The 13,339-nt window shown below is 40.8% G+C and overlaps 1 protein-coding gene across 2 annotated transcripts in view; it reads right to left on the bottom strand.

Annotated features, from left to right (window-relative positions):
* Positions 1–11,477, bottom strand: part of TBX19 (T-box 19) — a 36,141-nt gene extending 24,664 nt beyond the window's left edge. The window contains exon 1 of one of the 2 annotated variants that reach the window (XM_013996800.2): positions 9,296–9,648. Coding sequence is in view for 1 of the 2 variants with exons in the window: in XM_001928456.4 (XP_001928491.1) it covers positions 9,660–9,862 (203 nt within the window). In the remaining variant the exon portion in view is untranslated. The other variant, XM_001928456.4, reaches the window with a different exon arrangement.

A 13,339-nucleotide genomic window follows, 5' to 3' on the forward strand; every position in this document is an offset into this window, starting at 1 on the left:
TGGATCTAGAAATGGACTTGAGCCTTCCAGGCTCCCCAGTCTCCCCAGTTTAAACCATAGGGGGGGTCCCTGAGCTCCCTGAATAGAGAGGACTTTTTTTTTTCTCTTGGCTCACCCTACCTCACTGATACTTCCTTTCCAACTCCTTCTCTGGGTTTTCTTCCAACTTAATCCTCCAGTCATGGATGCATAATGGGGATCTGTTTTCAGCACCCCCTTTTTTCTAAATACCTGCCTTACAGACCACTTCTAATCTCAAGGCAGAATGCAAAGGGCCTGGGGGATTTTACCATTGCACTGACCAAGGTTTGTACCCCTGCATGGTAGTTAGTAAGCATGCAACAGAAGTACATTTGAGAGGTCATATAGAAGAATGATTTCAAGTGTAAGTTCTGGTTCAGTTTGCTTTCAGCTCCTGAATTATGGCTTAAGCTGATCCTGCTTAATTTCACCAAACGTCAATTTCATCATCCTTTCACCCAACCTCATAAAGTTGTTTTCAATGAGTTAAATCATACAAAGTAATTATTCTAATGCCTGGCACCTCTACGTGCAAGTGTTGGCTGCATTGTCACTGTATCCAATCCCTTCAGCGGGCCCAGCTCCACTTCTGTTCTAAAATCTTACCTTGGGGCAGTGACTTTGGAAGTGAAAGCACAACAGACATCAACTCAGCCTCCCTCCTGCCTGGCTGGCAGAATCTACTGCCCCCTGCTTTTCTCTCTGGAAATAAGAAGGCTCAGGTAGAGTGCTGTAGAGTGACCACTAAAGGCCATGGGGTTTATTTTGGAGGTGACAAAATGTCCTAGAATTGGAAAGCAATAATTTTTGCACAACTTTGTGAATACTCTTTTAAAAAAAATGCTGATTGTACACTTACAAAGGGTGAATCTGATATTTCATAAATTGTTTCTCAAAAAAGAGTAAGTGAATCTTTTATACCACCTCAGTTTTTAATTCTTCAGCTAAATCACTATCATTTGCACAGAGATCCTAGACTTGGGGATTATCTGTGGGAAATGACTAATCCTGATGTTTTCCTCCATTCCTTAACTAGAACAGTTTTTCTCTTCCCTCTGTTGTGCTTAAGGAGAGAAAATTAATTTGGGGGTGTCCCACTGAAAGGGACCAGGGATTGAACCCGTGTCCTCATGGAAACTAGTCAGGTTCATTACCACTGAGCCACAACAGGAACGCTGAGAAAATTAATTTAAACAGGAGGCTAGGACAAGTACATGAATCAAGTGAAATTTCTAGGGGAAAAAGTGCCTCACATGATGCATTCCAAATCCAGGTCTTGCCTGAGTGTTGCATTGCTTCTGTCATCACTCCCCTTCCTACCTTCCATGACATGATTATACTTTTATGTCAACAAAAATGACAATTCTCCCCTAGGGAGGCTGCTTATGTCATCTAAATTCTGCCAGCTACATATTCTTTTGTCCTTTCTCCAAGAGGAGTATTTTTATTCTTTCTCTTTATATCAGACTAAATGACTCCCTTTTATAGTATACTTTAATGTTTTCGACTATTTTTAATCTTATTGGCCACGTGGAGAAAACAGAGACCCCCTGAAAGTACAAATGCCACTCGCAAAGAATTATTAAAGTAGGCATTCAGAAAGGCTCTTAGAGGTCAGATAGGGTCATTTTTCAGCCAAGAGTCTGGCTTATTTGTATGAGGTACACAGATGGTCTGATTTCTGGTCCACTGCATTTTCTGAAATACATTTATTTTATTTTTTTTTTAAATAGAACACAGGAGCAAAATGTGTGTAATTGTCATTTCAAACACAAAAGTTTAAAAGTATAGAGAGTTTTCTCAAGAGTATGTAGCACATGTAAAAGTGAAAAAAAAAAGAAAGAAAGAAAGAAAGCTCAAGGACGTTCCCCTGTGGCACAGTGGCTTAAGGATCCAGTATTGCTAGAGCTGGCACACAAGTGGCAACTACAGCCCAGGTTCAATCCCTGGCCCAGCAACTAACTTCCATAGGTTGAGGGCACGGGCGTTAAAAAAAAAAAAAAAAAACCCTCACATAGCAAACCTTCCTCATATACTAAACTGCCAGAATAATGACATAACTACTCAAATGGTTGTTATCTTGATGTGAAATGTTAAGTTTCATAGAATTCTGACTTAAGATTCACAAGATGATTTAATGCAAGACAGTTTTCCAAATGCTCCTAGTTAACATATACCGAATTCTACTTAGCCCCTAGTTTATCTCATTTAAGTCTTACTTCATCCCAAGGAGGTAAATGCTATTATGCCCATTTTACAGGAGAGGAGACTGGGGCTTGGAAAGCACAAGTTCATGCCCCTCTGCCCCCTCTGCTTCTCTTTTATTACATTCACTATACCTTTCCCTCTCTCTCTTCTTATTTTGGTTTCCTCTAGAAGGTAAATATGGTTGGGCCACAATGAAAGGAAAAGCATCCCTCAGTGTTTTCCTAACTCTTAATACCTAATTAAAGATTTTTTTACTCATTTAACAAATTATTTTTGGGTGACTGCTCTATGCCAGAAAATTTCTAGATGGGAATTCAATGGCCAAAAATAAATCCCAGACTCAGTGTCTTATTCATGATGCTTACACTCCTCTTTTTTTCTTTTTTTGGCTGCCCCATGGTGCAGGAATCATATCCAAACTCTGGATCCTTAACCCACTGTGCCGGGCCAGGGATTGAACCTGTGGCCCAGCACTCCAGAGATGCCACCGATACCCTTGCACCACAACAGGAACTCCTTCATGATGCCTACATTCTAACAGAGAAATCAGGCAACAAAAATATAAATATGTATTTTTATAATGTATAAGATAATTTTAGATTGCAAGAGAGCCATGCAGGAGTTAAATCGGTGAAGCCACAAAGGGAGATTAAACGGTAAGGAGGTACTCTAGACAGACCTTAGGTAAATCCAAGGGTGATGTTTAAACAAAGACCTAAATAATGACAAGAAATGAATGAATGTCAGAAATAAGTGATGTAAATGTACCTTCACGTGAAAGGAATAGCAAGTACAAAGGCCCCCAGGTCCAAATAAGCCTGAACTGTTGAGAACTATTGAAAAAGAAAAGGCTGGTTTGGCTGAGACAAAACGAAGCAAAAATTCAAATTTTCATTTCTGCTGCTAATAGGTTAGAGTGCCCTCATCTCTCTCACAACTGTATCATGCTAGGTCTCACCAAGAATGTAGCACTCTAAGATAGAAAACGTGTAATGGCTTTTCTTCTTTCAAGCTACATTTGGGAGTTCTACCTGATGTTCTAAAGAAACTATGATAGTATGAAAGGATGCTCAACATCATTAGCCATCAGGGAAATACAAATCAAAACTACAGTTCAATACCATGGCACCCTCATTAGGATGGCTATAATTTAAAAGGTAGACAATAGCAAGTGTAGGTGAGAATGTGGGGAAATTGGAACCCTCATACATTGTTGGTGGAAATATAAAATGTCCAGCCACTTTGGGAAAAAGTCTTGCAGTTCTTCAATAAGTTAAAATACAGAGTTACTGGATGACCCAGCAATTCCATTCCTAGGTATATATGCAAGAGAAAGGAAAACATACATCTACATAAATAATTGTATATAGGAGTTCCCGTCATGGCTCAGCGGAAATGAATCCAACTAGGAACCATGAGGTTGCGGGTTCGATCCCTGGCCTTGCTCAGTGGGTTGGGGATCCGGTGTTGCCGTGAGCTGTGGTGTAGGTCGCAGATGTGGATCGGATCTGGCGTTGCTGCGGCTGTGGTGTAGGTCGGCAGCTGTAGCTCTGATTAGACCCCTAGCCTGGGAACCTCCATATGTCACAAGTGCGGTCCTAAAAAGACAAAAGATAAACAATAATAATAATAATAACAATAATTGTACATAGACATTCATACCAGTATTATTTGTTATAACCAAAAACTGGAAACAAAACACATGTCCATTGATGAGCGAATAAAATAAGATACACAATGAAATATTATTTGTCAATAAAGGACCACATATTGTATGATTCCATTCATATGAAATGTCCAAAGTAGTAAACAACCTAAATGTGCTTCGACAGATGAATGGATTAAGAAGATGTGGTATATATACACAATGGTATACTACTCAGCCATAAAAAAACAAAATAATGCCATTTGCAGCAGCATGGATGGAACTAGATACTCTCATACTAAGTGAAGTAAGTCAGAAAGACAAATACCATATGATGTCACTTATATCTGGAACCTAATATATGGCACAAATGAACCTGTCTACAGAAAAGAAAAAAACTCATGGACACTAGACTTGTGGTTGCCAAGGGGGAAGGGGAGGGAGTGGGCTGGACTGGGAATCTGGGGTGAATAGATGCAAACTATTGCATTTGGAATGGATAAGCAATGAGATCCTGCTGTATAGCACAGGGAACTATATCTAGCCTCTTGTGATGGAGCATGATGGAGGATAATGTGAGAAAAAGAATGTATATATGTATATGTGACTGGGTCATTTTGCTGTATAGTAGAATATTGACAGAACACTGGAAACCAACTATAATGAAAAAAATAAAAATAATTTTTAAAAAATTTTAAACAATAATAATAATAAAACTCTGCATTGAACACACACACACAAAAAAATGTCCAAAGTAGGCAAATCTGTAGAGATAGAAAGTAGATTATGGTTGTCATGGCTAAGGGGTGCAGAGTTTCCTTGGAGGATAATGAAAATGTTCAAAAATCATTTGTGTGAAAGTATGCACAACTCTGTGAATATAACAAAAACCACTGAATTGTATTCTTTAAGTGAGTGAATTGTATGTGAATTATCTTAATAAAGCTGTAACAAAAAAAGTAAAGAAGTAATGAAAGAAGGGAATAAAGAAGTAAAGAGGCCATAGCATCCTGCTCTTAGAAGGCTCATCTAAAACTTGATAACCATGTGTTCCCTTCTTCTCTAGAACTTCATTTGCTAAGGATTTTATCAATTTTTTTTTAATCTTTTTGCCTTTTCTAGGGCCACTTCCGGCAGCATATGGAGGTTCCCAGGCAAGGGGTCGGATCGGAGCTGTAGCCGCCGGCCTACGCCAGAGCCACAGCAACGCGGAATCTGAGCTGCATCTGCAACCTGCACCATAGCTCATGGCAACTCGGGATCCTTCACCCACTGAGCAAGGCCAGGAATCGAACCCACAGCCTCATGGCTCCTAGTTGGATTCGTTAACTACGGCGCCATGACGGGAACTCCCAGGATTTTATCAATTTTTTAAAAATTTTTATTACCACATGAATGAACTAAGAGATGCTATGTATTTTTATCTCCATTGTGACAATAAGGAATAAATAAAAGTCAGTCCACCTGCCAAAAGCCTTGTAACTGGATCTGGAATCTACCTTTCTTCCTCTAAGCCAAGTTCAGATCCTTCTGCCTCTTTCTCTAGCCTCACAAGGCCTGGATGTGTTATCTATTTACTTATGGACAGCACTCATGACCAGGCAGTGTTTTCAGGGATGAATTGCACTTCTCATGAATTTGATCTTTTCTTCCTTTTCTTCCCAAGGTGTGGTGAAGCACAAAGATGGCCAAAAGTCTTTAAAAAGCTGGGAAATATGTAAATCAGTGCCTACATCAGAGAAAGAGAGAGACACAGAGAGATAGAGAAAAGCAAATGTGCAGGGGGTATAAGCACTCCCCAGATGAACCAGAGATGCTTGCGCTTGGCCCCTGAACTCTGTGTTGCTTTGCTATGAGGCTAGTTTTTCTGTTATTTCCCTAATGGGATCTTGAAAGCCAACACTGCTGAAGGAGGCTCTGAAGCGTGATGTCTGAGGGAGAAAAGAAGGCAGCGATAAAGGAAGATTTACTAGGTATATGAACCGCAGAGATGGTTAAAGGCAAAATGCAGGAAGTTTCCCTTGTTAAATTCCTTCCCCCATCTCCCCACGGAACTATAATAATCATGAAACAGTCATCAGAGCTTTTAGAGTGTGTGTGCGTGCTCCTGCATACCCAGGGTGCATGGATGGTAAGGCTTGTGAAGGTAAGAAGAGCAGCAGGAAACTGAAGTAGCCTAGTCAAGGCAGATCACACAAATACATATGATCCTCATAAACTGCAATTGTAAACTTCAGAGAAAAATATCCATGGACTACAGGAACGGGAGAAATTACTTCCGGATATGCAATCCTGATTTTTCTCTCCTCTTGCATCACCATCCCTGGAAACTATGAACATCAGCTCATTGCACCAACGTTACTTAATCACTGGCAAGTTCAATTTAGTGGTGCCAGCACATATTTTATGATAACAAACGAACATATCAATTGTATCGGAAATCCTTCCAATTTCTTAAACTCTCTTCAAGACAAATTTAATCCTAATTAAGTTGAATTAGTCAACTGCATGAAAATACACATGAAATCTAACATCTTCCCCCAAGGTGAAGATATTACAGTAGAGAATACCAAAGGTGCCAGAGATTTTGTTTATTTGCCGCTGAAGACTGATATAATTTTTTTCTGCAACCATAAGTTCCTTAAAAAATGGAGATGAAAGGAAGTACTTACAAGCTGGATACACTAAAGGTGACGCAAATGAGCTCTAGGGAGGTGTTATAATTGTTATTGTTATGTCTGAAAGACTACCAAATATGAAAAACTAAGCGTTTTAAATAAAAAAGAGGGGAAGAAGGAAAGAAAGAGGAGAGGGAAAAGAAATACTAAAACAGGAGATATGGTGATCATTATACAACTACAGATATAATAAATTCATTGAAAAAAAAACTGAAGGAGAGAGAGAGGAAGCAGGGAGGGACAGAAGGAGGGAGAAATGAATATTATAACGCCCGTTTTTAGGGATAATTCCGTGTTTTTCAAGGAAAATCTTCTGACTACTTTTTTATTAAAGTATAGTTGAATTACAGTGTTTTTAGGTGTACAGCAAAGTGATTCAGTTATCTCTTTACTACTTCTGGTCAATGTCAGAAGCAAGCTTCCTATTTATGTATAGAGAGAGGTCTCCATTTGAAAATGAGTCTTTTGATTCATCAGCCCATTCTATGCTATTTCAAACCTTGCTGTTACACAGTACAATTACACCAAGTGTATAGGAACTGATTACCCCAACTGCAGCTGTTAGGAAAGTCAGTAAGTCAACTGCCTACAGGAGCAGGCGGGTAACCTAAATGAAAAGGGCTCAGGCTGGGTATTAACTACCAGAAATATTCTTTTCCCCAGAGAAGGGCCACAAATCCATCTGCCTCAGCTGCAGGAGTTGATGTGAAAGACAGGGAAGGGGTATCTGGAGGAGACACTATGATGGGTCTATAGCTAGAGGAAATGGGTTAAAAGGAGAGATATAGGAATGGATGGTTAGGAGAAAAAGAGGGGAAAAAGAGATGAAGAGGAGTGTAAAGAAGACAAAACAAGAAAGATGCATCTATATCAAGAACGGGAGAATGTTGTTAACAATTTATTCTGAGCAACTAAGAGATGGAGAGTAATTCCACACCAGAATGGCTTATTAACAACCACATCAGTTTCTTAGAGATTTACCTTTCCTTCCTTATCTCAAGTACAAAGGGAACTTTCAATCTTCTGGCAAAGTCTTGACCCTAAGTGGTTCAGAGACTTTTGCAGAACCTAAGAATAGACTCAGTTCACCGAGGAGGTGAAATGGCAGCAGGACCTGCACAGAAAATAAGAAAAACCACAATGGGAGTTCCCACTGTGATACAGTGGGTTAAGGATCCAGCATTGCTGCAGCTGTGGCTCAGATTCGATGCCTGGCCCAGGAACTTCCATATGCTGCTAGTTTGGCCATAAAAAAAAAAAAAAAAAAATTACTTAAAAAAAAGAATAACCACATTGACCATAATTAGACATTTTCTCCATAGTTAATACTAAGTGACTTTAAACATATAAAGAATTTTAGATTTTAAATATGGAGAAAAAATTATATAGGTGCAAAGGCAAAAGAAATCTCTTCTGAAATTATAATAGTACATACCAATATGATATATTTTAAAGTGAATTTTATAATGGTTCTGGAAACTTTTATTTATTCCCCTTTGAAATAGATGAATTATATTTTAACTCAGTGATTGTACTTTTTTTACTTTCATATATGACCATTTTTACAGCCAAATAGATAGCGTGAGGGAAAGTATTAGTGTAACTACTATCCAATAACTACAAAGAATAATAAACAGAAAGTTCTACCTATTATCAAACATCATAAAATGTTTACAATTATATCATCGCTGATCTTTGAAAGGAAAGAAAGTAATTCCAATTAGGAATTTGGGGTGATTCTTTGACATTAAAAATATGCTTTCTGTTTCTTTCTACCAAAAATAATGTGTCTATATAGAACAAGGGTAAGAAGAGGTGTAATTACAATTTAAAATATTAAAAATAATAAATCCTAATGTGAAATAAATATGGGATCCATTTAGAAAGAGGAAACAGAAGCATCAAGCAAAGTTGATATTCTGACTATTATTAATAATCACAATTTTTTGAAATGCCCTTATTTCAGGAACACCTTTCACTTACAAAGCACTTTAATGTCACACAACAACACTCAAGTTCATAATTCTCCCAGGTAGACAAGGAATGGTTTGTTCTCTGCACTGTGCATTTTGTTCCGAAATGGAAAAGCGAGACATCAGAAACAGAAGCATTTTTCACAAGGATAAGAGCCTGCCCGAAGTTCAACTAGCCTGGACTTTTCTCTCATTAGAGAGCAGAATTTCTATCAAGGGTCAGAATCAGAGTTCTGCTGAAACTAAGCATACTGAAAATGCCTTTCAACATTTTGTATTTTTGTGAACATGTGAACAGAAAGAACAATATCAACTGAATGTTGGGACCAGTTTGGCCACCCTGGGAGCAGTGAGATTTTCTTTCTAAATATTTGTATCTCCTCTACTAAACAGAAGCTCCTAATATTACCTCGACAGACACTAGCAGGGCTAGATTTAATAGAATCCAAGAAATGTCCACAGAGATCCGCTTCAGTTAATCCCCAGTTTATTGCAAGGGGAGAAAAAAAAAAAAAAAGGCATCTTCTCTTTTCTTAGCTGGTATATTATGGTTTCATTAACTATTGTGGTAACAGCCCTCACATCATCACAAACACATAGGATCACAAATGAACATTCACCACAAACACACAGGAGGAAGCAGAAGCAGGGGTACGAAGTGAGATTAAGTTTGCCTTTTGTTTCTGAATCTTCAACCAGTCAGAAACATCTGGCAAGTTTTCTATACTTCAAAGGAAACCATCCAGCTTCCAAACCAAGTTGCCATTTACCTTATCCGAACAGAGTTGGGGCTCCAAGGATAACCAGATGCTCCAGGACATATAGTCAGTCAAAAATTAACATTATTTTCTGACATTTGCGTGTATTTCCCAAATCCATGGGACATGCCCCCCTTTATAGTAATTTCCCAGAATTTCTTCATTTTAAAATGCAGGCAGGACAGGTGACTTCACCCTCCACTTCTCTGATGATCTCAGAGAAATTAATTGAGCTGGCTGGGGGAAAGCCATGTGAGACTGTCCTTCTCGGGAGTATGTTGAACCAGACCCTGCTCTGAGCCTCCTCAGTGTTCAAGGGGCCTCAGGTCCCTTGCCAAGCCCTGCCAGCCCAAGCAGGACCGCACATAAAACTCACCTGCCGTTCTTGGTGACGATCATTTCATTAGTGACTTCCTTGAATCTCTGCCAGAGAGGGGCATCCTCCAGAATGATCTGAAGTTGCTTCTCCGTAGGGTCGCCTTTTTCCCTCCCTGCCTGAAGCTCACTTTCCACCACGTTGAGCAGGCGAGAAACGGTGCCATCGCTGGTCTTCGGAGTGCCCAGCTCACTCATGGCCATGGGCCCCTCTCAAACTTCACTGAGAAATGTCACCTATTTTGCCTGCTTCCACCTCTTTTCCTCTTGTCACTTGTCTGCTTTTCAACCCCAGCTGGACGGTGCCTGGGGAGCTGGGGAAGAAATGCCCTATCTCTTGCCTAAGCTCCTGGCGTGATACCCCTGAAAGTCTCCAAATTATACCACCAACCTGTTAAGCTTTAGTTGAGGGAGGGGAAGCGGGTGGAGGGAGGGGAGAGGTAGGGAAGAAAAAGCCCTCTCTTAATTACTCATTGGATCAGGTGGGAGAGAGCCTGTCTTTCCATTGGCTGCTGTGCATAGAGTAGACATTTAAGAAGAGTACTCCATCCAAATTACCAGGCTTTTATCTTGCTGTACCTGAAGAGGTCTAATCGGTGTATTGAGGACCATTTTCCCGTTAATTAAAATTGTTCCGGGCCCAGACTGCAACAATCAGGCAAATCATGTTTGTGTATAAATCATGGCATGTGGCACCTATAGGGAAAGAGGTCCCAGGCAGGATCAGCGAACTTGATGCCAATACGGGCTTTCCTGACCCAGTCGAGAACCTAAATCCCTAGCCCTGAATAGAAGAGCATGTGTGGAAGGCCAAGGGCACCGTGCCAAGGATGGTGACAAGTGTACCACAGAATGAAGGAAGATGTCCTTTGAGCCACCTGCTCAAGGGTCAGAGATCAGGAGGAAAGAACTAAGGACCTCTTTCTCCCAAGGTATCCCCTAATGGTCCTCTCTGTCCTGAGCACACTCACACCCTGCTTGTCTCAAGGGCCCTGGTTACCTCCTACAAGCAGAACAGGTCTGAGCCCTATTCCTCCTTCATAGAATCCACAGCCCAAATATCTCTTCTCTCCAGCCCTAGCCAGAGGGAGAACAAAAATCACTTAGCATCATACATAATCTCTCTAAGGAGGCATTCCGCCCCCAGTGAGTGAAGATAAGTATTCACATTGGCATGGAGAGCAATTTTTGTCCTGGGTCCAGAAAGGCATTCTGGCATTCTGGGGAGAATCCCCACTTTTGCTGGGGAGATTCTACTAGTGGAGTTGTGAGTTGTTCTCTTGCTACCGCAGAAAGTTGTAGAAGATCGAAAATAAATAAATAGGTAAAAGCAAAAAGATGTGGTAAAGTCAGGGTAAGGATGATAGACAAAATGCATTCAGTGACTACTAAGTACTACTCGGTACTGACGAAGCCTCACATCCAATGATGAATGAATCAGAAATGGCCCTGCCTTCGTGGAGTTCACAATATGACAGAGATGAATAACATAAACAATTGAGTAAAAGAGTGATCATTCTGTGAGGACTATGGAAAAGGGTGAGAGGGTGGAAAATGTGTGCAAAGCAAGATGGGGAGGATCCTAACTAGGTGGGGTTGTGTGGACAGTCTTCTCTGAGGAAGAGCTATTTCAGCTGAGACCTAAATGATGACAAGGTCTTAGTCTAGAAAGAGTTAGAGAGTTGGGGGAAGTGTTCAGGCAGAGGAACCACACGTGAGAAAGCATGGCTCAGGCCAGTAAGAGAACCACAAGGAGGCCAAGTGTAGCCAGAACCACAGAGAGCAGAGTGAGATCCGCTTCAAGAAGGGCCTTATGGAGTTCCCGTCGTGGCGCAGTGGTTAACGAATCCGATTAGGAACCATTAGGTTGCAGGTTCAATCCCTGGCCTTGCTCAGTGGGTTGGCAATCCGGTGTTGCCGTGAGCTGTGAGCTGTAGGTCGCAGATGCAGCTCGGATCCCACGTTGCTGTGGCTCTGGCATAAGCCGGTGGCTGCAGCTCCGATTAGACCCCTAGCCTGGGAACCTCCATGTGCCGCGGGAGCAGCCCTAGAAAAGGCAAAAAGACAAAAAAAAAAAAAAAAAAAAAGAAGGGCCTTATATGCTAGAGTGATGAATTTGGATTTTATTCCACATGAGATAGGAACCTATTAGTAAGCATTAAAGCAGGGAGAGAGAGAGTATGTTTGGCTTTGTGTGTGTGTGTTTTAATCCGGCTGATGTATAGGGAATAGAGTAGCGAAAGGCAAGAACTGAAATAAAGAGAAAAATTAGGGGGCTGTTACAGTAGTTCAGGCAAGAGATGGTGGCGGCTTAGCCCAGGGTGGTGGCAATGGCCACAAAAACACGTGATTGGACTTGACATACATACTAGTAGTGCAGCAGAACCACATGAGGGACTGGATGTGGGGTGAGGGAAGAGGGAGGAAGTATGTGTCTGAGGTGAATGATTAGATGGAGAACCGTTTACTACCACGGGGAAGGAGGTGGGGAAAGGGGTTTGCAGAGGCACAGCTTTAGTTAGGGGAATCAAAATCTTCATTTTCATAGACTTCATATTGAGAAGATTTTGATAGGCTGAATAAGATATCCATGCCCTAATCCCCGGAACCTGTCTATGTTACCTCCCATGATAAAAAGGAACTCTGCTGCTCAACATCATATGTCATCAGAGCAATGCAAGTTAAACCAATAATGAGCTACCACTATGCACCTGTTAGAATGACTAAACCCCCTCCCCCCAAACACAACGCCAAATGCAAAGCAGAATTCCTGTTAGGAATTGTCATTCATTGCTCATGGGACTATAAAATGGTCTCATCACTTCACAAGACAGCTTGGTGGTTTCTTACCAAATCACACAAACTCTTACCACATATCCAACAACCACACTCCATGGTATTTACCCACAGGAGTTGAAAACTTATGTCCACACAAAAACCTGCACACAGATGTTATAGCAGCTTTTATTTATAATTACCAAAATTTGGAAGCAACCAAGAAGTCCTTTAATAGGTGAATGGATTAATAATCCATGGTACACCCTGACAATGGAAAGTTATTCAGTGCTAAAACCAAATGAGCTATGGAGTTCCCATTGTGGCACAGCGGAAATGAATCCGACTAGTATCCATGAGGATGCAGGTTCAATCCCTAGCCTTGCTCAGTGGGTAGGATATCCAGTGTTGCTGTGAGCTGTGGTGTAGTTCGCAGATGCAGCTCGGATCCCTCATTGCTATGGCTGTGGTGCAGGCCGGCAGCTGTAGCTCTGATTCAATCCCTAGCCTGGGAACTTCCATATACCACAGTGTGGCCCTAAAAAGCTTGGGAAAAAAAAAAAGAAGAAGAAAAGAAAAAAAGAAATGAGCTATCAAGCCATGAAAATACATGGAGGAGATTTAAATGTATATTGCTTAGTAGGGGGGAAAAAAGCCTATCTAAAAAGCCTACATATTGCATAATACCAACTACATGGTATTCTGAAAAAGGCAAAACTATGGAGACAATAAAAAGAACAGTGGTTGACAGAGGCTAGGAGAAAGAGGGATGAATAGGCGGAGCACAGAGCAATTTTAGGGCAGTGGAAGTACTCTGTATGATGTCATAATAATGAATATCTGTCATTACACATTTGTCCAAATCCATAGAATATATAACAACACCAAGAACGTAAATGATGGACT

This window comes from Sus scrofa, chromosome 4, assembly GCF_000003025.6.
Source record: "Sus scrofa isolate TJ Tabasco breed Duroc chromosome 4, Sscrofa11.1, whole genome shotgun sequence".
Lineage (NCBI taxonomy): Eukaryota > Metazoa > Chordata > Mammalia > Artiodactyla > Suidae > Sus > Sus scrofa.